This window comes from Eleutherodactylus coqui, chromosome 1 (assembly GCF_035609145.1).
Source record: "Eleutherodactylus coqui strain aEleCoq1 chromosome 1, aEleCoq1.hap1, whole genome shotgun sequence".
NCBI lineage: Eukaryota > Metazoa > Chordata > Amphibia > Anura > Eleutherodactylidae > Eleutherodactylus > Eleutherodactylus coqui.
In genome coordinates, this window is record NC_089837.1 from 500,045,626 (window position 1) to 500,069,798 (window position 24,173).

Consider the following 24,173-nt stretch of genomic DNA (forward strand, 5'->3'; position numbering starts at 1 on the left):
ATGTACGTACACAGTGACTCCACCAGCAGAATAGTGAGCGCAGCTCTGGGGTATAATACAGGATGTAACTCAGGATCAATACTAGATAATAACTATGCCCTTAAAGGGATTTCAGAAAATACAGGTTATGTTCAGAATGATGTTATGTCTTTATCTGTAGTATTGTGGAGGAAGCGAGGAGGAGGGAAGAGGTAGAAAGATTGTCTATTCACTCAATGACCTTTTATATTTTTTTTCTTACGAACGAAAGCAACATACACAGAAGTATAAATATGATTATTTCATGTTTAGTTGGCTGTGACCTTCTCCTGAGTTGCGTAGCTTAGACCCTCCGCTTCTATATCTTGAAGGTTTTCTAATAATGTACCCCTATAGATTAGATTACATTTTGAAGGATGATGGAGTTTTTGTAAGCATACTGATTTCTCTTCTTCTGCTCATTTTCAGGTAATGCCCCTTCAGGTTGGTTGTAAAGATCTTCACGGAGGGTCTTCTGTCATTGATGGTCAAGCATTGAATGGTGGGATATAGTGGATGGAGGAAACCCAAAGAGAGAGTAGAAGACAACCTGCATTGAAAATTTTTGCTTGCATCATGTTGTCCTTTCCAGCCTAAATTGTAGTGTAAAATGTTCCCTTACATCTGGTTGGTTCTTCTGCTCTTAAAGGAAGATGGCATTGGAAATGTTGGGTTTATGGTGTTGGCACAAACCAACGAAAGAAGGGTGGTGGCCTATATGCCGGGGGACATCATTATCGGAGCACTTTTTTCTGTTCACCACCAGCCAACTGTTGAAAAGGTTCATGAAAGGAAATGTGGAGAGATACGGGAACAATATGGCATACAAAGAGTGGAAGCCATGCTGCACACCCTCGATAGAATCAATGCGGACCCCAATGTGTTGCCAAACATAACCCTCGGATGTGAGATTCGTGATTCCTGCTGGCATTCTGCAGTGGCATTGGAACAAAGTATTGAGTTTATAAGGGACTCTCTTATTTCGTCTGAAGAAGAAGAAGGTTTGGTCCGTTGTGTTGATGGCTCTTCTTCATCGTTCCACTCGAAAAAGCCCATTGTTGGAGTTATTGGACCTGGATCCAGCTCTGTGGCTATCCAAGTTCAGAACTTATTGCAGCTTTTTAATATACCTCAAATTGCTTATTCAGCGACGAGCATGGACCTCAGTGACAAAACCTTGTACAAATATTTCATGAGGGTGGTACCTTCTGATGCCCAACAAGCAAGAGCTATGGTGGATATTGTCAAAAGGTACAACTGGACTTATGTCTCTGCAGTGCACACTGAAGGTAAGACATTCTATGTAGTGTGAGTAGAAGCAGGAGCATAGACATTAAGGGTAATGTCTGAGGGGGTCGAATGGTCCCTCTGCCACATAAAAAGGCGCCAGTTTTATGAATGGCACATGGTAGGTGAGGTTCCTGTTACAGATTTTGCATGGGATCTCGAAAGCTTCAAGTTAGGCTTCTGAATAGAAGTCTACATGGAATGACATCCACATTCGGGATGATTTCCCACTTTGGCCTCTCCAGTATGTGTACATTTTGGTAATGATGTATTTTCGGTACTTTCGGTCAATGAAAGTTACGAATAATGTAGAACGTAATGGAATTTTTGAGTGGTGGCCGAGAAGATCTCTTCTAACAATGGGTGAATAACTTGAGTATACAGAGGCTGTCTTAAGAATAGTGATGAGCAAACTTTTAAAAAGTTCAGTTCAGTCGACTGAATTAGTTCGAACTGAACCTGAAGTTCACCAAGAAACTGGTGTATAAGGCTATGTAAGAGCCATAAAAGCCCTATTTAACACTCCGAGAGTGTTATATGGGGCTTTGATGACTCTCAGACAGTGTTGAGTGAATGAAACCGGTAGAACTTTGCCCCAAACTCTGTTCTGGTTTGTGTTGAACAGAGCAAAATTCAACCTGAAGCTGGGTTCTACTGGCTCGGTTCGTTTAACACTACTCATGAAGATATGGAGACAACCCCTTTCTATATGTTCTTCTTAGTCATATGGATACGTCAGGTAGAACTCTCCATAGTCTAGACCTTCCACTATCGGCCAGAGCGGACAACTACTGGCAAAGAACAGCTCTAGCTGTAGCAGATCTGGCCCATCTGTGTATTACTTCCAGGGGTAATGTATAGATATACTCCAGGGCTAGCCTTATGTTGAATGGTGTCTTGTATCTTTTATTGGTGTTCACCTATATGGTATGAGTCAAGCATTGTATAAACAACCATATCATGCCGTGATCAATTATAACAACCATATAGTATGGAGTCTTAATAACAGTGCATATGTTGGCCAAATAATACTCCTACACAGTTGCCTAAATACTATACAATGCAGCCAACACCCTACACTGCCACTACGAAAAGTACGTAGATGTGCCTGTTAAAGACCGGAGGAGACGCAGTACTTGCGGGATCGCCGTGGACCCTTCAATCAGCTGATCAGTGGGGATGCCGATTCAATTTGATATTGATGGAATATTCTAGGGATAGGCCATCAATTTTGTAGTGCTTGAGAATGAATTGAGTACCTTATGTTTTTGGGACCAGGGATGCACAGTTTGCACAGTTCCTTCTTGTTAGACTTGTTTAAAGGGTCCCTTGACAATAAACTGATCACAAACCATCCCCTCGCCGTAATCTGTTATAAAACAGAAAAAACCCTAGTAAGTGTTCACATTTCCTACAGCACCACATCAGGGGAAATGAGGTATTACACACAATGCCCTTTACTATCAATAGGATGTCTCTGTAAAGCGGGACCGAACAGGTTCTCCAGAGTTAGGGCTTATTCCGATCTGCCAATCCGCAAGAATTCCGCTGGAATTCCGTCCCGTGTGAACCCAGACTTAGGGCTTATTCCGACGTGTGTATATCGGCTGGGTTTTCATGCCTAGCCGATATACGCTGTCTCTCTCTGCAGGGGGAGAAGCGACCTGGGCCAGGAGCAGTGCACTGAATTCCCCCTCTCCGGCCCTCGCCGCTATTTGCAATGGGAGGGGGCGGGGCGCGACTTAGCTTGGTCCCTGTCCCGCCCCTCCTATTGCAAATAGTGGCAAGGGGCGGAGTGGGGGTGGAAGCTCAGTACACTGCTCCTGGCTCAGCCCGCCTCCCTGCCCTGCAGAGACAGCGTATATTGGTCGGGTGTGAAAACCCGGCCGATATACGCACGTCAGAATAAGCCCTAAGGCTGGGTTCACACGGGACAGATTTCTAGGTGAATTCAGGCGGATTGGCGACACCGAAAATCCGTGAGAATTCCGCTGGAAATCCGCAGCGGCGGGTTTTGGAGCGGCTTTGCTGCCTGCATTTCAGCTGTGACCATCTCTCCCCATAGAAAGGAGAGAGGCCACTGCGGAAAAAGGAAAAAAGAATTGACATGCTGCGTATTTAATTTATGCATGGTTCGGCTACAACGGATTGGCCACCCAAGATTTTTGCAAAATCTCATCCCCTTTGCTGGCTAATCCCGGGATTAGTAGCCACGTGCGAATTTCCGTGCGGTCAATCCGCGTAGAAATTCTGCAGCAAATCCGTCCCGTGTGAACCCAGCCTAAGGGCCTTTCTACCCGGACTGATAAATCGTTTAGTGTGAATGCCCCGACTGAATGACTAACGAGAATTTGTTTGCTTTGCTGAAAGGGTCCCAAGAGATTTACTCTTTGTAGCCGCTCCTCACTGTGTGCAAGAAGTGAGAACAACCCGATTGGGTTGCTCTACATACGGAAAGAATCAGCTGTCTGACAGCCAACACCCGCCTGCAACAGCCGTGATCAGAGAGAACTGTGATCATGACTGTTAACTCCTGTCATTTCTAACGCAGCATTTAAAGATGCCAATCAATTGGGATTTAAATGTACCGAAGGGGGTGCTGTCTTCTAGGTATCATGGCAGCCCGGAGCCTCTTAAAGGCCCTCAGGGCTGTCATGATTGTTTGCCTGCAGCACATCTTTAATAGGCAGCCTGTTAAAACCTGGTATAATGCAATGCAAAGTCCGATATACACTTCCATCTAAGCAGTTCCACCACTTCCCTCCACCTCACCGACTCTCTGCCTCTCTCCTCCCCTCCAAGCGGTTTGCAATGGGAGTGGGTGGGGTGGGGCAGAGTTAAGCTTCCGCCCCCTCCCCGACGCTTGTCCATAGCCAACAATGGGAGTGGGCGGGACAGAGCAAAGCTTAGCTCCGCCCATGCCCCGCCCATTGCAAATGCCGGATTGGAGGAGAGAGGCAGAGAGTCGGTGAGGGGGAGGAACGTGAAAACCCAACCAATATACGCTCATGTAAATAAGCCCTTAACCATGTGGAATTTAATTATGTGATATCTTAATAATAAAGGGCTTTACAAATGTAGATACAACAAGTGTTTACATTTTTATTAGATTTTGGATGAAAAAAGACACAGTTTTTTTTTAAGCTTTTAATATTTAATTTTATAATAATTGAAAAAAAATCTTTATTTTCCTTTTTATTAGTTCCCACAGGGAATGCTGTCAGAAAAAAAACCACAATATCAGAATTGCTTTTTTTGGTCACTCCATCTCTAAGAAAAAATAGAATAAAAAAATGATCTAAAAGTCGTATGTGTTAAGAAAATTGTAGATCAATGTATCAGTTAATTATTCTATATTGCATTGTAGAGCATGATACTAGTATGAGTAGTGAAAGGGTTAAATATAACCCTTCTTTAGGCCTCCATGTCTTCTCAGGAAAGATGAGAGTCTACTAGACCACCCATGTATGCATATCTATAGACAGGAAGCTATACACTACAGGGGGTAGATCTGTAAAGCATTACATGCATTCCTTTCTCCTGAATTCATAGTGGTCTCATTGTATGTAATAGATACACCCTAGAAGGTGTAACTTATGTTAATCATTTTTTATCTTAACCTATCATATATTCTATCCATTTTTGGAGGTATAATCTTTACTGTGATGTCATTTAGGATATATATACTTTGTCCACCTCAGAATAAAGTAGAAATTATTTGATACCACATAAGTTGGTTTGATTTGAATTTCTCCTGGGCTCAGATTACTACACGGAATCTGATAGTCTTCTTCTTGAAAAACAAATTCTCTCCACAGTATGTTCAACCTGCAAAAAAACGAGCCCTCATGCATCCCCATAGACGAAAAAACAAAAACTGTACAGGGGTCAAAATATGTCACAGAAAGCAAATGCTTTTTTTTCTAGTTTTTTTCCATGGATTAATATGTAAAAAAATGTGTATAAACTCTGTATCATACTGAATATCCTAGAAATAAGACAACGCAGCATTTTTACTGCACCACCATAAAAATAACACCTGATCCCGAATAGTGCAATTGTGTCTTGTTTCTATTCCCCATTGCGCCCCACATTATATGGCTGGTTAAATGGTACCATTGAAAAATTTAAATTTGCTTCAGAAAAAAACCTGCCCTCATGTAGATCTGTCATCGGAAAAGTAAAAAAAGTTATGACTTTTTGTTACGGTGGGGATACCAGAACTGCAGAATGTTACCTGGACGCAGGAGCATCAGTGACCCTTGGTCATGTAAGGGTTAAGCAGCTGAAGAATAAAGTCCCTTAGCAACTGCTGTAAAACCATACATAGGCAGCCGTTAAGGGGTTAATTTCAGTGGTAGATACATTAAAACATTTTGCTACCCTATATAGTTTGTTATTCTGCTTGACGCTTCCATCATGTATCAAGATGGGGCATGGATTAAATTTCCTGCCTGTGGAAGGAGCTTTTCTTTCTGAGCTCACGGTCGCCCCCTGCTGAGGACTTTGGATTAGCTGCCAAGAAGAGTGATGAAGGAGACGTGACCCATTTCTGGTAGAAGTGGTTGTCAGATCCATCCAGCCTTTAGCTTAAAATATGTTTACCGACACCAACTGTCGTCGCTCTACTGCCCCCTATGGCATCCGGAGGAATTTTGTGAATGAAGTTTCCCTTTAATTCGGACAGCGGGCGTCCGCAATAACGTGTTGCCTGTAACGAACCTCCACTTTAATGCATTATTAGTTAGGACAATGGCTTAGACGTTTTTCCACTCGGCTTACCTACAGTATTTCTTTCACAGTGTGAGCATCATGGGAGTTTCTATGGAAATACAGATGACATTGTAGTCGAGATACGGAAATGTTGTACAGTGGGGGCAACTTTGTTTCCATGACGACAAAATCCTTGGTGCTACTAATTATGGGACTGAGCCAACCGTGGAAAAAGAATTTACCTGCCAACATTAATGTATAGAAAATCTATAATATGACATAGATTAGGCTATAGAGCCAGTGCTGGAAATTATAAGGGTATTAGAGGTCACGTAAGCGCTGTGGTTGACAATTCCCCTGGCACTCAGTACCTTGAGCCCATCCTCTCCAACTGCCTTTTCTCTAAGCTATAGCCCTGCTGCAGTGCATACTGTGAGGTTCTGCAGTAGCTTGGGCATTGTAATGTGGTTATTTCTAACACTTCAGCACCTGATTGTGAAGTTAAGCACCGCCCCCTTCAATACTGATAGACAAAAAACTTCCCCCGAGGAGCAGCTGGTTAGAAAGAGATTACCCAGGGGGCAGGAACGTAACTATAAGGCTGTTCCACACGGGGGCTGATTTGCAGCGGAATATCGGCAGTGGGCATTGGCTGCCGATCTGCTGCGGAAAGCCGACCTCCAAGCCCGCACCATTTGGTGCAGATTTTGAAGCGGATTTTATCACGCAGTCCTGGATGGAATTCATGCCTGCATTGAGAAAAGGTGAATTCCACAATGGAAATGGTGATAGAATTGAATTTTGCACCACATGTCAATTTTCCCACTGGTTTTCTGTGAATTATTTCCACAGCTTGTGGACGACCCTTTCAAAATCTCATCCACTTTGCTGCTACTGCATATGTACACGGTCTGGAACCCCCTACCCATCCCATAAAGTGCAGAAGATGTGGTCCCCCAAGGGCCCAGGAGTCTTTGGGGGCCTATAAGGTCTCTTTTCACCCTGTGAGGAGACCACAACTATAATGAAGACTTATCTTTTGGGTTTCTTTTATAGATTTTGTACTAGGGCCAATTTCAGTATTCCTCATAGTAATAATGCTCCCTCTGTGGCTCGACATAGTATTTGCACTCCCTTTGTTGCCCTCAACTAGTAAGTTTCCCTTCTGTAGCCCCAACTAGTAGTAGTGCCCCCTCTGTGACCCCAATTAGTAGTTGCGTCCTTTCTGTTTCTCCAACTAGTAATAGTGCTCCCTCCATGGCCTTAATTAGTAATACTATCCCATCTGTGGTCCCAACTAGTAATAGTGCCCCCTTTGTTGCCCCAACTAATAGTGTCCCTACTGTGGCCTTGCCTGGTAATAGTATCCCCTTTGTGGCCCCAAGTATAAACACCCTGCACCTCCAAGCTCTCTAATCAGGCAACAGCCCTATAAGCATCTACAACTTACAGACGTTGCGGACGCTGTAGCTCTTCTCTTTATACTATGTGGTGTTGGGAATGGAAGAGGTTTGGAGAGTTGTTGCCTAGGGGGCACAAAGCTGTATACTTATTTTATACCAGCAACTGACAAATTACTTGCACCGGCTTCTAGAAGAAATTACTGACCAGGACAGTGGATTAACAGGTGGGTGGCAACCCTAGTGACTAATGGTGAATGTTTGATGGTGCCTCTGGGATATGTCACTGGAAGGGAATATGGGCACCATACAATACCAACTAGTGTCCGTCCCCCCCCCCCCATAATGTTTGAACCACAGTGTGCCCCAGTATAGTGCCTATACCTGTACTAGTAACAGTAACCCCACTATCAGCCCTAGTCTCCATTGCCAACCAGAATGCCCTTCCCCTATGTCAATCAGTATACACTCCAAGTTCCACCTACAGTAACAATAAATATTCACCTACGTCATGTCCCTTTACCACCGTCGTCCTCAGATTGCATGTAAATGAACCATTGTTACCCATTTACATGAAAGTTCCTCCTCTTGTACCAGAGATTGGCGCAGTAAAAACCCAAATCCAGGAAGATTGGTGGCACCTACTTCATGCAGCGCCGATGAGCTCTGTATTATCAGCTTATAGTATATTAAATGGACTATACGAATAACAGACAGGCATGACCTTACATGTCGTCGTATCTAACCATCATGGACTATGAGGGGGCAGATGCATTCTTAACGGATGAATTGGAGTGACATTTTTGCACTGAAAAGGTTAATTTCTGATATTGGAAACATGTCGGCCGTTGTGAGCCGAGAATACAATGCTTAATTAAAAAAAAGTCATCTTTGGCAGTGATGTCTTGAATGTCTTTTTAATTAAGTTTCTGATTAGACAGACTAATAATTAGTCGGCGGTATGTGTACGGTGGAGGAGACCCAGAAACAAAACAGTGTTAGAATGTCTTCCAGAATGGGATCCCCACAAGTGTGTAGCATAAGGATCCATGATAAGTACATTACACCTATACCCCATCATAGGGTAACCTATACCAATTACTGACCACCTCAGCCTCCATTGAACCAACTAATATAAATTTGCTGTAGCCCGAGATCCTACTATTGGGGCTAGGAAGTGGCACATCATCGCATTAAAAGTATGCAAACTTACAGGGGTTACACCAGCAGGCAAACCCCTTTCAGGATGATGAGATTGGGGAGAACAGCTGACCCCCCCCCACCCCCCAAGTCCTGCTCTCGGCACCACGAGCAAACAGGTCATGTTGCGGGGAAGTCCATGGACCATCAACATTTGTCTTGCAGTGGTCTCTGTGTTGAAAGTCCCCTAACAGCAGACCTTTTCAGGAACACAGCCATGGGGATAGACCTCAGGGGCGAAGGCAAGGGGTTATCCAAGTCGTTACCCGACTCCGTCAATGGTGTTCTATATGTCCAGAATATCCCAGCTTCTCACTAGGCAAAGATGGACTATGTCTACTCATGTTCAGTGCCCATAAAATGCCTAAGTGCAGCCCAAAGTAGACCTCACAGTAGTCGTAGGACACTGCTTCTCCTGGAGACCTTTTCCTATGACTTGGGACACCATAGGATGTCTGTCCCCCTCTACTGCTCTATGTCCTGGTAGAAACTTGAGTTATTGCCAAGTCAACTGGGTAATCCATAACTCTCTTCCCTGCCGACTACGCCACTTTGTCGGGTATCCCTAATGATGTGCAGTGTATGCCTCAGGCAAGACAAAGTCTTTACTCTGCTTCAGCAATGGTGTCCCATATGTCCAGAAGACCCCAGAGTCTCCTTGGGCAAATGGGGCCATCTGCATGGTCTTTGAAATGGAATATGGTGTGATATAGGAGGAGACCGTTGCTTGGTTAATGTATCGTTTATTCAACCAATACACCACTCATCCAAATGGACTCTTTATTCTCTGTGGTTATGTGATGGTTGGTGATGGCTTGTGTTGGGATGAGCATTGCTTGAATTGTTTTTTTTTTAATTTTGACGAAAAGCATTCCCGCACTGAGCGGGGTGACCTCTCGCTGAAAACACGTAAGAAGAGGGACGGGAGAGCAGGAAGATAGTGTTTTCATCTGCGACGGAGTTCAGAGAAAAAGTGAAGTTTTATTTTGAGCTCTTTATTATTATTCTTATGAAACATTGGCCAGTCAGTAAGAGGAAATTATCTACCAGCTCACGGCATCAACGGGGCTGCCAGTACAGCTGGTCACCGACCACTGTGTCATTGTTGCTGGTGTACAAACTGTTACAAGCAAGTTGTGGTCTTGACAATAATCTTTGCTACCTCGCAGTTTCGTTCTCCGGAAGCTTCTGTGATACAGACTTTTTTTAATAGATGCAGAATAAGTTGGCGCTATACAAATAAAGACCATCATTATTAGATATGCAGATATATCTGATTGCCTCTGTATCGGCCCACTAATTAGGCCGTATTCACATCTGCGTCTGGAACCTCCGGCCAGAGGTTCCATCACAGATCCCGCTCGAAATACTGCAACGTATGATTATGAAACCGATGATTTTCAATGCTTTCATTCTCATTCGCAATGTTTTCAGTCCTGCTAAGTTGCATTAAAAAAAATCGCTGCCATGTAAAAGCGCCTCACATCTAGGGGTTTCCCGAGGATTGTGAGGGTGATATCGGGCCGTGAATCACGTCTGCTATCGCCCACGCCAGTGCAAGCATCCCCTATCGTTGGTGAAGACCTGTAGTAATACAAATGGCGTGCCAATGCCTATCATGAAGCGGTCACGGTATCCCTTTTTGTCTATGCAGATGTAGCACAGCTGAATTTGTCATTTTGTCATCTCTTTGTTTGCATATTGAAAACTTAATGAGTTAAGCAGACAGTAACCCTGAAATTAATTGGCAGGAATGAAAAAAATGCACCTAGGAAAGTGCAAAATGCAAAGAAATGCACCTAAAAACAAAAAGGAGAGCACCTCCTTGGCAACAAGCAAATATGAAACTATGTGTACTTTTACAATACTTCTACAACTGAATATTTACAGAGCAGTGACTGATACAAAGAAACAGAATGTACAGATGTAGCAAACTGTAACCCAACGGTGGTCCTGGAATCTGCTGGGTCATTCCAGGACAAATCACCCACAGGCTATCACCCGACCTGCTCCAATTCTTACAAAGCTTTGCACATTTGTTCGTTACTAGAATGTATATAAAGATCTCAAGTTTTGAGACCCATTGGGACAAGAAATACACAGGGGTCAATTATCCAAATAACCATAATGTCTGATTCATATCTCGGAAACTATTGGTCATAGGCAGATGTGTGAGGGGTCATTCTCTTGGGAAGAATACGTAGATATGGAAGACTGTAGTTCCAATACAAGTTAAAGTGAAATTGGAACAGAAAAGGAAAAAAAATTTTGGGAACTGAGCCAATCTAGAAAGGAAGCTGAAACCATTAATTAATTGAACTTTTGCACTACCAAATTTCTAGAGTATATTTGTAGCTTTTGAGGAAATTCTTGATGCGGACCATCTTTATCCTGCCAATCAAGGGAGCAATGCAAAAATTACACCTAGAAGCAGAAAATTGATGTCAGAAAAGAGCACATAGCTCCTCCTTCTAGACCTGTGCTGCTCTTTCTACATTACTTTGGTTCCTCCTTCTAGACCTGTGCTGCTCTTTCTACATTACTTTGGTTCCTCCTTCTAGACCTGTGCTGCTCTTTCTACATTACTTTGGTTCCTCCTTCTAGACCTGTACCGCTCTTTCTACATTACTTTGGTTCCTCCTTCTTGACCTGTGCCGCTCTTTCTACATTACTTTGGCTCCTCCTTCTAGACAGTTGACCATTCTCTTCTGTTGCAAACTTGGCATCACAGATTTGGCTTCCTCTGGATTTCATCACAACTCCAATGACCGAATATCTAATATTCTCCACACCATGAGGATCACTATGTTGGTGATCTTCAAATCTCTGTCCTTGGACGCCTACTCTTCTGACAGTTTATAGATAACCTCCATGGACATTTTTTTGCATGTATGTTTGGGGATTGCTCTGTTTTATGGAAGAATGTTCTTTAATGAGTAATCTGCACTGATCCTGTATATAAGACGCTGTTCTTGTCACATCTTTGCTTTCTTTTGATCCTTTGTGGCTCTGAAAACAAATAGATTACCTTTTGGTAACCTCTCTACATGACTCATTTACATCTATCATATGTGCACTCCGTGCCCCAGTGAGATTCTTATAAGGGGCAAAGGCTAGAAATAGTGGATTCCACAACCATCTATATATTATGAGGTCATTAACGTTCTCTGCTTAGTATGAGGACTTGCAGGCTTGTAGTTCGAGGTTCTATCCTACACAATTTATAGCTTCATGCACAGAGCTGAAACATGGAGATCACTTCTCACTGTGAAACCGCAAAGAGAAAAATGTGGTACAACATATCTATAGGGAATCCATGAGTCACCGTACAGTAAGTGGCACCTATATTACATAGGACTTCCAGGTACAGGGTAGGAATCAACTATTCTGCAAACAAAAGCTGACAGCTCCTCTATATACTACACCACACAGGAGAGCCGACAGCTCCTCTATATACTACACCACACCGGAGAGCCGACAGCTCCTCTATATACTATACCACACCGGAGAGCCGACAGCTCCTCTATATACTACACCACACCGGAGAGCCGACAGCTCCTCTATATACTACACCACACAGGAGAGCCGACAGCTCCTCTATATACTACACCTCACAGGAGAGCCAACAGCTCCTCTATATACTACACCACACAGGAGAGCCGACAGCTCCTCTATATACTACACCACACAGGAGAGCAGACAGCTCCTCTATATACTACACCACACAGGAGAGCAGACAGCTCCTCTATATACTACACTGCACAGGAGATCCAACAGCTCCTCTATATACTACAGCACACAGGAGAGATGACAGCTCCTCTATATACTACACCATATAGGAGAGCCGACAGCTCCTCTATATATTACACCACACAGGAGAGCCAACAGCTCCTCTATATACTACAGCACACAGGGGGGACGACAGCTCCTCTATATACTACACCACACAGGAGAGCCGACAGCTCCTCTATATACTACACCACACAGGAGAGCCGACAGCTCCTCTATATACTACACCACACAGGAGAGCAGACAGCTCCTCTATATACTACACCACACAGGAGAGCCGACAGCTCCTCTATATACTACACCACACAGGAGAGCCGACAGCTCCTCTATATACTACACCGCACAGGAGAGCAGACAGCTCCTCTATATACTACACCACACAGGAGAGCAGACAGCTCCTCTATATACTACACCACACAGGAGAGCCGACAGCTCCTCTATATACTACACCGCACAGGAGAGCAGACAGCTCCTCTATATACTACACCACACAGGAGAGCAGACAGCTCCTCTATATACTACACTACACAGAAGAGCAGACAGCTCCTCTATATACTACAGCACACAGGAGAGCCGACAGCTCCTCTATATACTACACCCCACAGGAGAGCCGACAGCTCCTCTATATACTACACCACACCGGAGAGCCGACAGCTCCTCCATATACTACACCACACAGGAGAGTCGACAGGCCCTCTATATACTACACCACACAGAAGAGCCGACAGCTCCTCTATATACTACACCACACAGGAGAGCCGACAGCTCCTCTATATACTACACCACACAGGAGAGCCGACAGCTCCTCTATATACTACACCACACAGGAGAGCCGACAGCTCCTCTATATACTACACCACACAGGAGAGCCGACAGCTCCTCTATATACTACACCACACAGGAGAGCCGACAGCTCCTCTATATACTACACCACACAGGAGAGCCGACAGCTCCTCTATATACTACACCACACCGGAGAGCCGACAGCTCCTTTATATACTACACCACACAGAGGGCCCACAGCTCCTCTATATACTACACCACACAGGAGAGCTGACAGCACCTCTAGATACTACGCCACACAGGAGAGCCGACAGCTCCTCCATATACTACGCCACACAGGAGAGCCGACAGCTCCTCCATGTACTACACCACACAGGAGAGCCGACAGCTCCTCCATGTACTACACCACACAGGAGAGCCGACAGCTCCTCCATGTACTACACCACACAGGAGAGCCGACAGCTCCTCTATATACTACGCCACACAGGAGAGCCGACAGCTCCTCCATATACTACGCCACACAGGAGAAATGACAGCTCCTCTATATACTCCACCACACAGGAGAGCCGACAGCTCCTCTATATACTACAGCACACAGGAGAGCCGACAGCTCCTCTATATACTACACCACACAGGAGAGCAGACAGCTCCTCTATGTACTACACCACACAGGAGAGCCGACAGCTCCTCTATATACTACAGCACACAGGAGAGCCGACAGCTCCTCTATATACTACAGCACACAGGAGAGCCGACAGCTCCTCTATATACTACAGCACACAGGAGAGCCGACAGCTCCTCTATATACTACACCACACAGGAGAGCCGACAGCTCCTCTATATACTACACCACACGGGAGAGCCGACAGCTCCTCTATATACTACACCACACGGGAGAGCCGGCAGCTCCTCTATATACTACACCACACGGGAGAGCGGACACCTCCTCTATATACTACAGCACACAGGAGAGCCGACAGCTCCTCTATATACTACAGCACACAGGAGAGCCGACAGCTCCTCTATATACTACAGCACACAGGAGAGCCGACAGCTCCTCTATATACTACAGCACACAGGAGAGCCGACAGCTCCTCTATATACTACAGCACACAGGAGAGCCGACAGCTCCTCTATATACTACAGCACACAGGAGAGCCGACAGCTCCTCTATATACTACAGCACACAGGAGAGCCGACAGCTCCTCTATATACTACAGCACACAGGAGAGCCGACAGCTCCTCTATATACTACAGCACACAGGAGAGCCGACAGCTCCTCTATATACTACAGCACACAGGAGAGCCGACAGCTCCTCTATATACTACAGCACACAGGAGAGCCGACAGCTCCTCTATATACTACAGCACACAGGAGAGCCGACAGCTCCTCTATATACTACACCACACAGGAGATCCAACAGCTCCTCTATATACTACACCGCACAGGAGATCCAACAGCTCCTCTATATACTACAGCACACAGGAGAGCTGACAGCTCCTCTATATACTATACGACACGGAAGAGCCGACAGCTTCTCCATATACTACACCACACAGGAGAGCCGACAGCTCCTCTATATACTACATCACACAGGAGAGCCGACAGCTTCTCCATATACTACACCACACAGGAGAGCCGACAGCTCCTCCATATACTATACCACACAGGAGAGATGACAGCTCCTCCATGTACTACACCACACAGGAGAGCAGACAGCTCCTCTATGTACTACACCACACAGGAGAGCCGACAGCTCCTCTATATACTGCAGCACACAGGAGAGCCGACAGCTCCTCTATATACTACACCACACAGGAGAGCCGACAGCTCCTCTATATACTACACCCCACAGCAAAGCCCACAGCTCGTCTTTTAATTGCAGCTTGACAATTATGAACCTTATTCCTGTATTTCATCCTGTACTGCAGACTTACAGACTACATATCTATGATAACAACTAATAGAATCACTAATTCCTCTGTAAGCCCACACTGAGGAGGCTGGGTAAGAGTTGCACCTGAGACTTTTGGGTGCAGCTCACGTTGGACAGCATCTAGACGCTTCTTCTTTGTGAAGGAGTGGACATTGCTTGTCCTACTCTTGTCCATCTGCCTTCGGCTTCCTGGGTGTACATTTGGTTGTCGCCTCTCCTCGGCGCGCTCCGCTCTCCATAGAGCCAGCAGATTACCGCAGCGACTACATACTCTTCTATCCAAACTATATTATTGGAATATTAAAAAGCAAGTCCTCTCAAAGCCATGAAAAAAACTCCTCAGTCCAAACTAAAAAAATCCACTAAATCAATCTAAATAATAGATTACAGCGGAGCGGGATTATCTTCCATTATTATAATGCAAGGAGCGTTTTTGGCATGACGACCGCGGCTGTTGCTATGCTTACACTCTGGATTTTCTCAGGGAAAAAAAAAACCGTAAAGCAATAAAATTATTTTCTAGACAACATTTCTAGTTCCGCTGACTATTTTTCCTAAAGATGAACTTAACGATATACGGCATGTCTATTCTGGAGGCCTAGACGGGGGTTAGTCATACTCGGTGCTTTATACTATTGATTATCCGAGGTAATGGCTAGATGACTCATGTGTATTGTGCTTCCCGGTCCGCTGCCAACCGGCCTGGATAGATTGTCAGACACGCTGGTATTGTGTGGATTAATTAGAATAAATGGGATGTGTCATATGGAGAATGGGGTCGGGGGGGCAGCAACATAGCTCTAGGGGTACAAGGAAAGTAGTGACCCCAGCTTGGTGGACCCTCTAATACTTATAGGGCCCCTCTAGTGCTTTTGTCATTTTATTGATTATATAACTAATCCCCCCAGTATATACAGGGTGTGGTCAATAAGTCAGATCCGGATACAGTAAAACCTCTACTACCATTGACATCTACTAAGGCTGATTTCGAGTAAGGCCGTTTTTTTAAGCCAAAAGTTTGTCTCTGGTAACATTGGTTGCCTCTAATAACATCGGTGTGTGCCGGCCCATGTGACCTTGCGGCTGGACCAACGTGATCTCCTTCTCCAGCTGCTAATACAACCCACCCTTCTCCATCATCGGCGATGGGTAATACACTAGTACATTACAGTACTGTACCATTGCACTCCAATGTAACAGCACAGAGAGCACAGTAATAGCGCTGAGGACAGATAATGGTGTCAACTGCAGTCCTATGTAACACCACAGAGAACACAGTGAAAACATTGAGGACAGATAATGGTGTCATCTGCAGTCCTATGTAACACCTCAGAGTACACAGTGATAACGCTGAGAACAGATAATGATGTCATCTGCAGTCCTATGTAACACCACAGAGAACATAGTGATAACATTGAGGACAGATGATGTACTGTAGTACAACAGATGTCACCTGCAGTCCTATGTAACAGCACAGAGAATGGAGTGATAATGAGGGACAGATAATGATGTCACCTGCAGTCCTATGTAACAGCACAGAGAACACAGTGATAACATTGCGGACACATGATGTACCATAGTACAGCAGATGTCACCTGAAGTCTCATGCAACAGCACAGAGAATACCGTGATAACGCTGAGGACAGATAATGATGTCACCTACAGTCCTATGTAACACCACAGAGAACACAGTGATAACATTGCGGACAGATGATGTACCATAGTACAGCAGATGTCACCTGAAGTCTCATGCAACAGCACAGAGAACACCGTGATAACGCTGAGGACAGATGATGTCACCTGCAGTCCTATGTAACACGAAAAGGAACACAGTGATAACACTGAGGACAGATGATGTAGTATATGTGACCTGCAGTCCTATGTAACCCCACAGATAACACACTGTAACATGTAACATATATTAATTTATTATTGTTTTTGGCATTAAAGACCATATTTATTCTCCATAAAATGGGGTTTGGGGTGTTTTTTGGAATGTCTAGAACTATTTAATTGAATTTACATTGATTCCTATGGAAATAATTACCTCGAGTAGCAACGGTTTCGGGTAAGGCCGATTGCTTTCGGACGGATTACCAACGTTAGTAGAGGTTTTACTGTATATGTATATAAACTGATATACGGTACCTAGAGTGGTGCCTGCCCCGAGCAGTGAGTGAGTAAGATAGTTGAAAAGCAAAAGCCATCATAGTGTGAGAGGCCTAAGGCTGTAGAGTTAGTGAGGCAGGGTCGACCTCTTGAACCAAATTGAGTGCGCCACTCCAGCGCCCAGAGAGAAGCCAAGCGTCACATAAAAGTTCTGATGTTTTCTGGTACAACATACAGTTAAAGTGCAAGCACAGAGATACAAAATTCATAATAAAATATGCATCAAATTACGAATACCGAAGAACAGGTACATAAAAGTGCATAAAAAGTCAAGGTGAACACACGTTCTCCCCAACAGCGCCAGCGATCAAAGTATATACAATGTTATAAATGACCATATCCATCATGTAATATAAATGTGATACAAAATAAAAGAGCAGCAGATAAAAAATAAGTGAAAAATCCCAGAGTAGCGCCATCTAGAGTCCACTCTACTAGGACTGGAACTGCAGGAGAAGCTCAGCAGCCGGCTTGGTCCGACCCTCAGACTTCATTTTACTCTTGAATGATTAAGCTTATTATTTGATCCTTCCTTCACAAGAATAGGCTTTATATCTCTACCATGGAAACACCAATGAATGGGAAGCAATGTTTTGGCTGCTCCTTCAGGCTTTTTATTTTATATTACTAAGTGCCAAATGTGAAAGGAAGGAAGAATGAAATGTACTGAAGGTCGCAATTTCCTCCTACAAATGGTTACTGTAATTGTGACTCCTACAGACCAGTAAATAATAATAGGCTGATTAAACACATCGGGTTGTGGCAGCAGATTTAGTAGCGGCAGTGGATTAGACAGGGAATGCATAATGTATAGCCTCTCAGCATGAAAAACAGCAAAGCATGCTCTGTGCAGACACTGAACCAGCAGGGGGTGCGGGAGATGTTGGCTTCTACACTGGCTGATATCTGAATGACCTACTAGTACCAGACGATTTGTTACTATGCGACCTCGTAAGGAGAGTAACCTGATGACATGATCGTCTTGGAAGGAGAGTAACCTGATGACATGATCGTCTTGGAAGGAGAGTAACCTGATGACATGATCGTCTTGGAAGGAGAGTAACCTGGTGATATGATCGTCTTTGGATAGAATTCTATAGAATTTTTTTATTTAAAGTGTTAATTGATAAAGGTATTGATTGGTGCGGGTCCGGATGCTGAGATCCCCATGATCTCCAAAAGGGGTATAAGCACTCCGCTGTGCCTGTTCACATGTTATCAGAGAGTGGTGTATGGACTCCATAGATTGGTATGAAGCGCAGGGGCGGACTGGCCATTGTACCCAGGACCGGTTGGGGACGGTTCTGGGGCATATACCGTGTTTCCCCCGAAAATAAGACAGTGTCTTATATTAATTTTTTGTTCAAAAAGGTTTAACTTTTTTACATGTATAGCTGCCTGGAAACTATTTAAATTGACTTTTTTAATTAACTGTTAGCAGGGCTTGATTTTGGAGGAGGGCTTATATTTCAAGCATCCTCAAAAAACCTGAAAAATCATTTTGCATCCTCAGAAATTCTGGAAAATCATGCTATGTCTTATTTTCAGGGTATGTCTTATTTTCAGGGAAACAGGGTACTTTTTAAAATATGGCTCCAGAAGTAACAAAAACCAAAAAAACACATACCTGTGTGTCTCTCCTATTAGCCATTGCAGTGCAGGGACTGGATGATCATGTGATGGCACAACGCTGAAGCGTTGGAACCCATGTGGTTTGGACTGCAGTGGCTGGGAGTCGGGAGGAGAGACCCAGGTGAGTATGATGTTTTTTATTTTAATGCATATCACAAAAATGGTGAGGCAGGACGGGCATTATTATTACTGAATGGGGGCCATGAAGGGCAATATTACTTAAAGGGATTTTCAAGGACGTTAAAAGAAAAACTGAAACAAGGTTAAAATTAATTAAAATTTAAATACTCGCCTATCCCCCAACACTCCCCATCCAGTGCTACAGCCCTGATGCCTGCTGTGCGAAACCCGGAACAAGCGGTCGGTGGACCCGTGCTGTATATTCTGCACATGACTGCTCCGCCACTCACAGGCTTTAGCAGTGAATCTTTTATGCCCACTATTTTTTAATGTCCCAGAAAACCCCTTTTAGGACTCCATAAAGAGAATTATTACTTAGTGGGGCATAAAAGGGGGCACTATTATTGTATAAGTGGCACTAAAAGTGTGTGGGGATATTATTATACATTATTGCTACCTGTAGCACTATGGATGTGAAAATTGTATAGAGGTGTGGAAAACAAAGGCAGGTGGCTGAAAAATTTAGTAGTCAATGTCTGTGTATCAGATTATGGGAGAAGTCATGATTGTGGTCTGGGCCAGATGGAGAAGAAAAGGGAACGTGAACGACCTCGGTCAAAGGGGATGTCTCCTGAAGGTGACTGTATTGTAATCACTTATACAGTCTGCAGAGTACCTATGTACTGTTACTGTGATCTTGCAACTACTGCTGTATGGGGGTAATCGTGTTTTTTTTTTTTTCAATAATGCTATGAAGGTATGATTTGGCCACAGTCTGCGGGTATTATTTAGTACTCATAGTGTTATCATTGGTAGGGTAGATTGAGGCCCTATAACGGGGCTGTACCATCTCCTCCCCTGAGGGTAGCACGGGACCCAACCAAGTTACTGCTGGGGGAGTTTCACGGGGGAAACCTAGTCCTCATCACTCATGACGCCACAGTTCCAGCCTCTCCGGTGAATCCAGAAGTTGGAAAATAAATAGTCCCCGCACCGGGATAACTTTCTGAGCAAAATCAGGAACGGTCGGTAGAGCTCGTTTACTTCAATAAACTGTTACAGTCCAAACTTTACATCAGCCAGCAGGACACCGGTGTAGACAAAGTAGTGGTGTGACAAGGAAGATTCACAGGATTACAGACGAGTCCACAGTCCCAGTTATCTGGGGGGTTCTGCTCCTGGCCACTATCTTTCTCTCTCCAGCTGTCTGCCGGTCAACACTCACATTTGGAAGTAACACTCATGCTGCCTTGCAATTGCTCTCTTTCCCTCAGTCCTCCATATTAACAGTAAGGAGGCCTGGGTGAATTGGGCCCAGGGCACACATCAGGCCATCGCTTAACCTCTTCCATCCTGGGGATACTCGTAGGACGAGGCACAGTTTCTCGTACTCACTAGAAGCCTCTGTCTTTCCCAGTCTCCAGCTCTTGCAAGACTCAGGAGCAGACTCACTTCACTCCAATCTCTCTTTTGCAAGAAAACCTACTTTCTCCTAGCATCCTTGCAAGCACATATATACCACACGATCACGTGACACACAACAAGATACATTTTCCAGACATTAACACATTCTGTGCTGCAGAGGTGCAATACGCATCAAATTCACACACCTAGAAGACACTGGCAATACAATTGCACAAGACAAACGCATACTTATGGAGGGGCCCCGTTAACTCTGGGCCACTACACACTTTTATTAAACTCTATTTAATTCTATATTTAGTGAGACGTCACAATGTGATCATTTCATCACTTTAATAATGCTTTGATATAATCAGTATAGATAAGAATTATTCCCTGTGAGTCTAAAACTGCAAGGCAATCGGATATGTTGCTGTATAATAGGCACACAACTGTAATGTTCATTTATGTTATGGAGGCTTAATGGGTTAAAAATAGGAAACAACTTAATGTCCCTTCCAGTTCTAATGTTCTGTGTTTCATAGAAAATCGCATAAGCTTTTCTGCTCCTACAGCCAACATAGCGATTTGCTATCTCTTGCCTACTTGTTTGCCTCACTTGCTGCTGGTTGGGCCCACTTGCAACATGGGGCCACTTGGTATTTTTTTTTCTTTTGCAACGGCCCCTCTGGGTTCCCAATAAAAAGAGGGTAAAGTGTAAAACTAAAAGTATTTTTTATGTCATATTTTCATATATATTAGATCCTTGTAGGGGACTTGAACCTGCAATGCTATGATCACACTGATAATACATTGCAGTACTTCTGTACTGCAATGCATTATCACTTTTCATAGCGATCACAGGCCATGGCAGACCTGGACAACATTCTCTGGCATTCGTTTGCCATGGCTGCTCACCAACCCTCTGCGACTACAAGGCAGATGGACGATGATGTCACAGATGGAGCTGGAGGTGTTAACAGCTGGAGGCTGGCTGTCAGTCACAGCCGGCTCCCACGGCAGATGTCACAGGCTCAGGTGTTGAGCCTGCACCATCCATAGAACATAAGTTTACGTCCATTTGCGTGAGCCCCTTCCCAGCCAGGCTATAAATTTACACCTTGGGGCGGGAAGGGGATAGAGGGTTGCACAGGACTTTTACTATTGATGACCTGTCCTCCGGTTTGGCCATCAATTTTCGATCTGCAGGGGTCTGCTGCTTGGGATGCCCACTAATTAGCTGATCGCAGGCCTGCTGTCAGTGTGGATAACAGTGGCAACAGACAGCACCGTCAATATTACATAGGCCAGATTTGAATATAATGAGAGTTATGCCTGTAATACCAAACTGTGCAACAGCAATACAGACAGCGCTATCTGCTTCCAGCACTGTCCGCACCAATAGGAGGACCAGATATCAGTTAATTGGCAGGGGTCCTCGGTAGTGGACCCCCACGATCAGCAATCAATGACCTATGAGAATAGGTCATCAATAGTAAAAGTCCTGGAGATCCTCTTTAAATTACAGTTACACTTTAATTATGGGAATTGTTATAATTTTCATAATTTGTGGTGCTACTGGTGCTGCTTCACGATGCACTACAAAATTCTATACAAAGTAGTGCAGCATGTTGGGCTGTTTTGTATGGGAAAAGCCCAGGGGGCATGACAGAAGGCCAACTGATTCCAATATAGTCAATGGGATCTGTCCGGCACCATTCATTAGCATCACCGGACGGATCAGTTCCCAGCTGTGAACTCATATGTGAACAAAGCCTAGCAAAGTAGGTGCTACTTCTTTCACTGTGATCACTTAAATGCAAGTTTACGGGGTGCTGTCTACACAATATACCCCTAGCACTACAGAAAATAATAAAAAATTGCTCTTCTGTATGGAAGCAGTTGCTGAAACAAACAAGTTTGACATCAAGTCCTGCTTTGCCGCTATTGGCTCAAGCTTCACCTCACAGACGTCATATGAATTTGGAAATTTGCGATTCAGAAACAAGTGAAGGTATTGAAGCCCCCGATATGTTACGTGACTCTAGTAACAAAATTATAGTAATTATGAAAATTTGCTTGAGGTTTCATTTTAGAGGGGTTTTCTGGGATTAGGCTATTGATTACCTATCCTCAGGGATAGTTGTTTGACAGGTTCTCCTGCTTAGGATCCCTGCAAATCAGCTAAATGAAGAGGCCATAGAACTTGGGGGGAATGCCTTGGCCTCTTCTCAGGCCTGTGACATCACGTTCAGGGGTCACTTGACTTAAGAGCAACTGAATCCCATTCAAGTGAATGGGACTGAGTTGCTGTACCAGGCTCAGCCACTATACAATGTATGGCAATATGCCTGACATGGACTGAGGTCGCCATGGAGCTCACTTCAATTCCTAGGGATCCCAAGGTGCAGGACCTTGCCGATCAATTATTGAAAACCTATGCCGATTATGGGTCATCAGTTGTTCTGCGCCGGAGAAAGGCTTTAAATATAAAAATGCTGCACATAAATGCTACCCCGGGTCAAAAATATTTACCCATGCAGATTTGCTCAGCTCTGATAAGTGATATTTATACAGCGCTAGAATGTTCGCTTCCCTGTTCGTCTGGTTGGGTAAAAGGACAAATGAGAAGCTGACGAGCGCACAAATGCTCGCTCATTCGCTAATCATATCTTTTTTTGCAATTCTCACTAGTTGGCTGGATATCTCCCCATGTAAGCCTTAGAAGGAACAACACGTTCTATGCTTGGACATGTTACTTACAGCACCAACTTTGTATTTGGCTGCTATTTCCTTGACTTTGCAGCGCCTGTTAGTCTGAATGATTCTTGACATTCTCCTCTGACCCCTTTGGCGACAGGTTGTTTCTGTCTACATGTTCCCCTCTCGCTGGATGCTTTTCCTCAATCACGCCAGTCTTGGTACACTCTCCACACTGTTACGTGAGAAAACCCCTCGCAGTTGGCAGTGAAGCCCCGGCTAGTCTAGCGCCGATGACTGGGCCTTTTTGACATAGTAGAACCCCCCCTCCCCCACGCTCATATGCACTGAGGATAATGTGAATGGTACAGGTTTAGTGATGGGTATAACTTGCTTTGTAGAGGAGCCTTATGTATAAATGGGGCTCCTCTAAATCCCGGAATGTCCTTAGTAAGCCAAAGGGGGAAAGTCCTGGGAGATTTTGATCTCAACTGGTTTATGAGGAGGAAGACAAACATATAGACACAGGCAAGAATAGAAGGAGAAACGCGTTTTGTAGCAAGACAGGTTCCTTTTTCAAGCACAAATCTAGTGGTCTGAGTTGCTGGTAATGCATTGGTTATACCCTTCATTAAAGCTGTACCATTCACGGTTTTCAAAGTGCATATGAGCGCAGAGTTTTTTTTCTACTCTGTCTACTGTGTTCTCGACTGAGGTCCTCATGCCTGCTGGCTTCCCCCCAGAGAAGATCACTAAGGACTAGGGATCCTGCTCCACCTGATACTGTACTAAGCCTCCTCGGACTGATGGTGTGGACGCCTGTTATCGGACAGGTGTACCACATCAGGTAAGTCCCACCTTTTATATTGCTATTCACCTATGTATTATTTTAGTCACCTCCTTGAAGGAATCCAGTAGATTGGAGCGCTAGTCTGCCGATTCTCTCATTTGACCCGGCCTTTTTGAAAGTCACTCAGATCGCTGCATTTTCCCATCTAATGTGGATTCACACTGAAACTAATCC

The 24,173-nt window shown here is 44.4% G+C and overlaps 1 protein-coding gene across 2 annotated transcripts in view; it reads left to right on the plus strand.

Annotated features, from left to right (window-relative positions):
• The first annotated feature begins 628 nt into the window (after positions 1 to 628).
• The window catches only part of GRM5 (glutamate metabotropic receptor 5), a 281,050-nt gene continuing 257,505 nt past the window's right edge, over positions 629 to 24,173 (plus strand). For both annotated transcript variants that reach the window (XM_066594092.1, XM_066594093.1), the window contains exon 1: positions 629 to 1,307. In XM_066594092.1, the coding sequence (XP_066450189.1) occupies positions 629 to 1,307 (679 nt within the window). The remainder of the gene's footprint in view (positions 1,308 to 24,173) is intronic.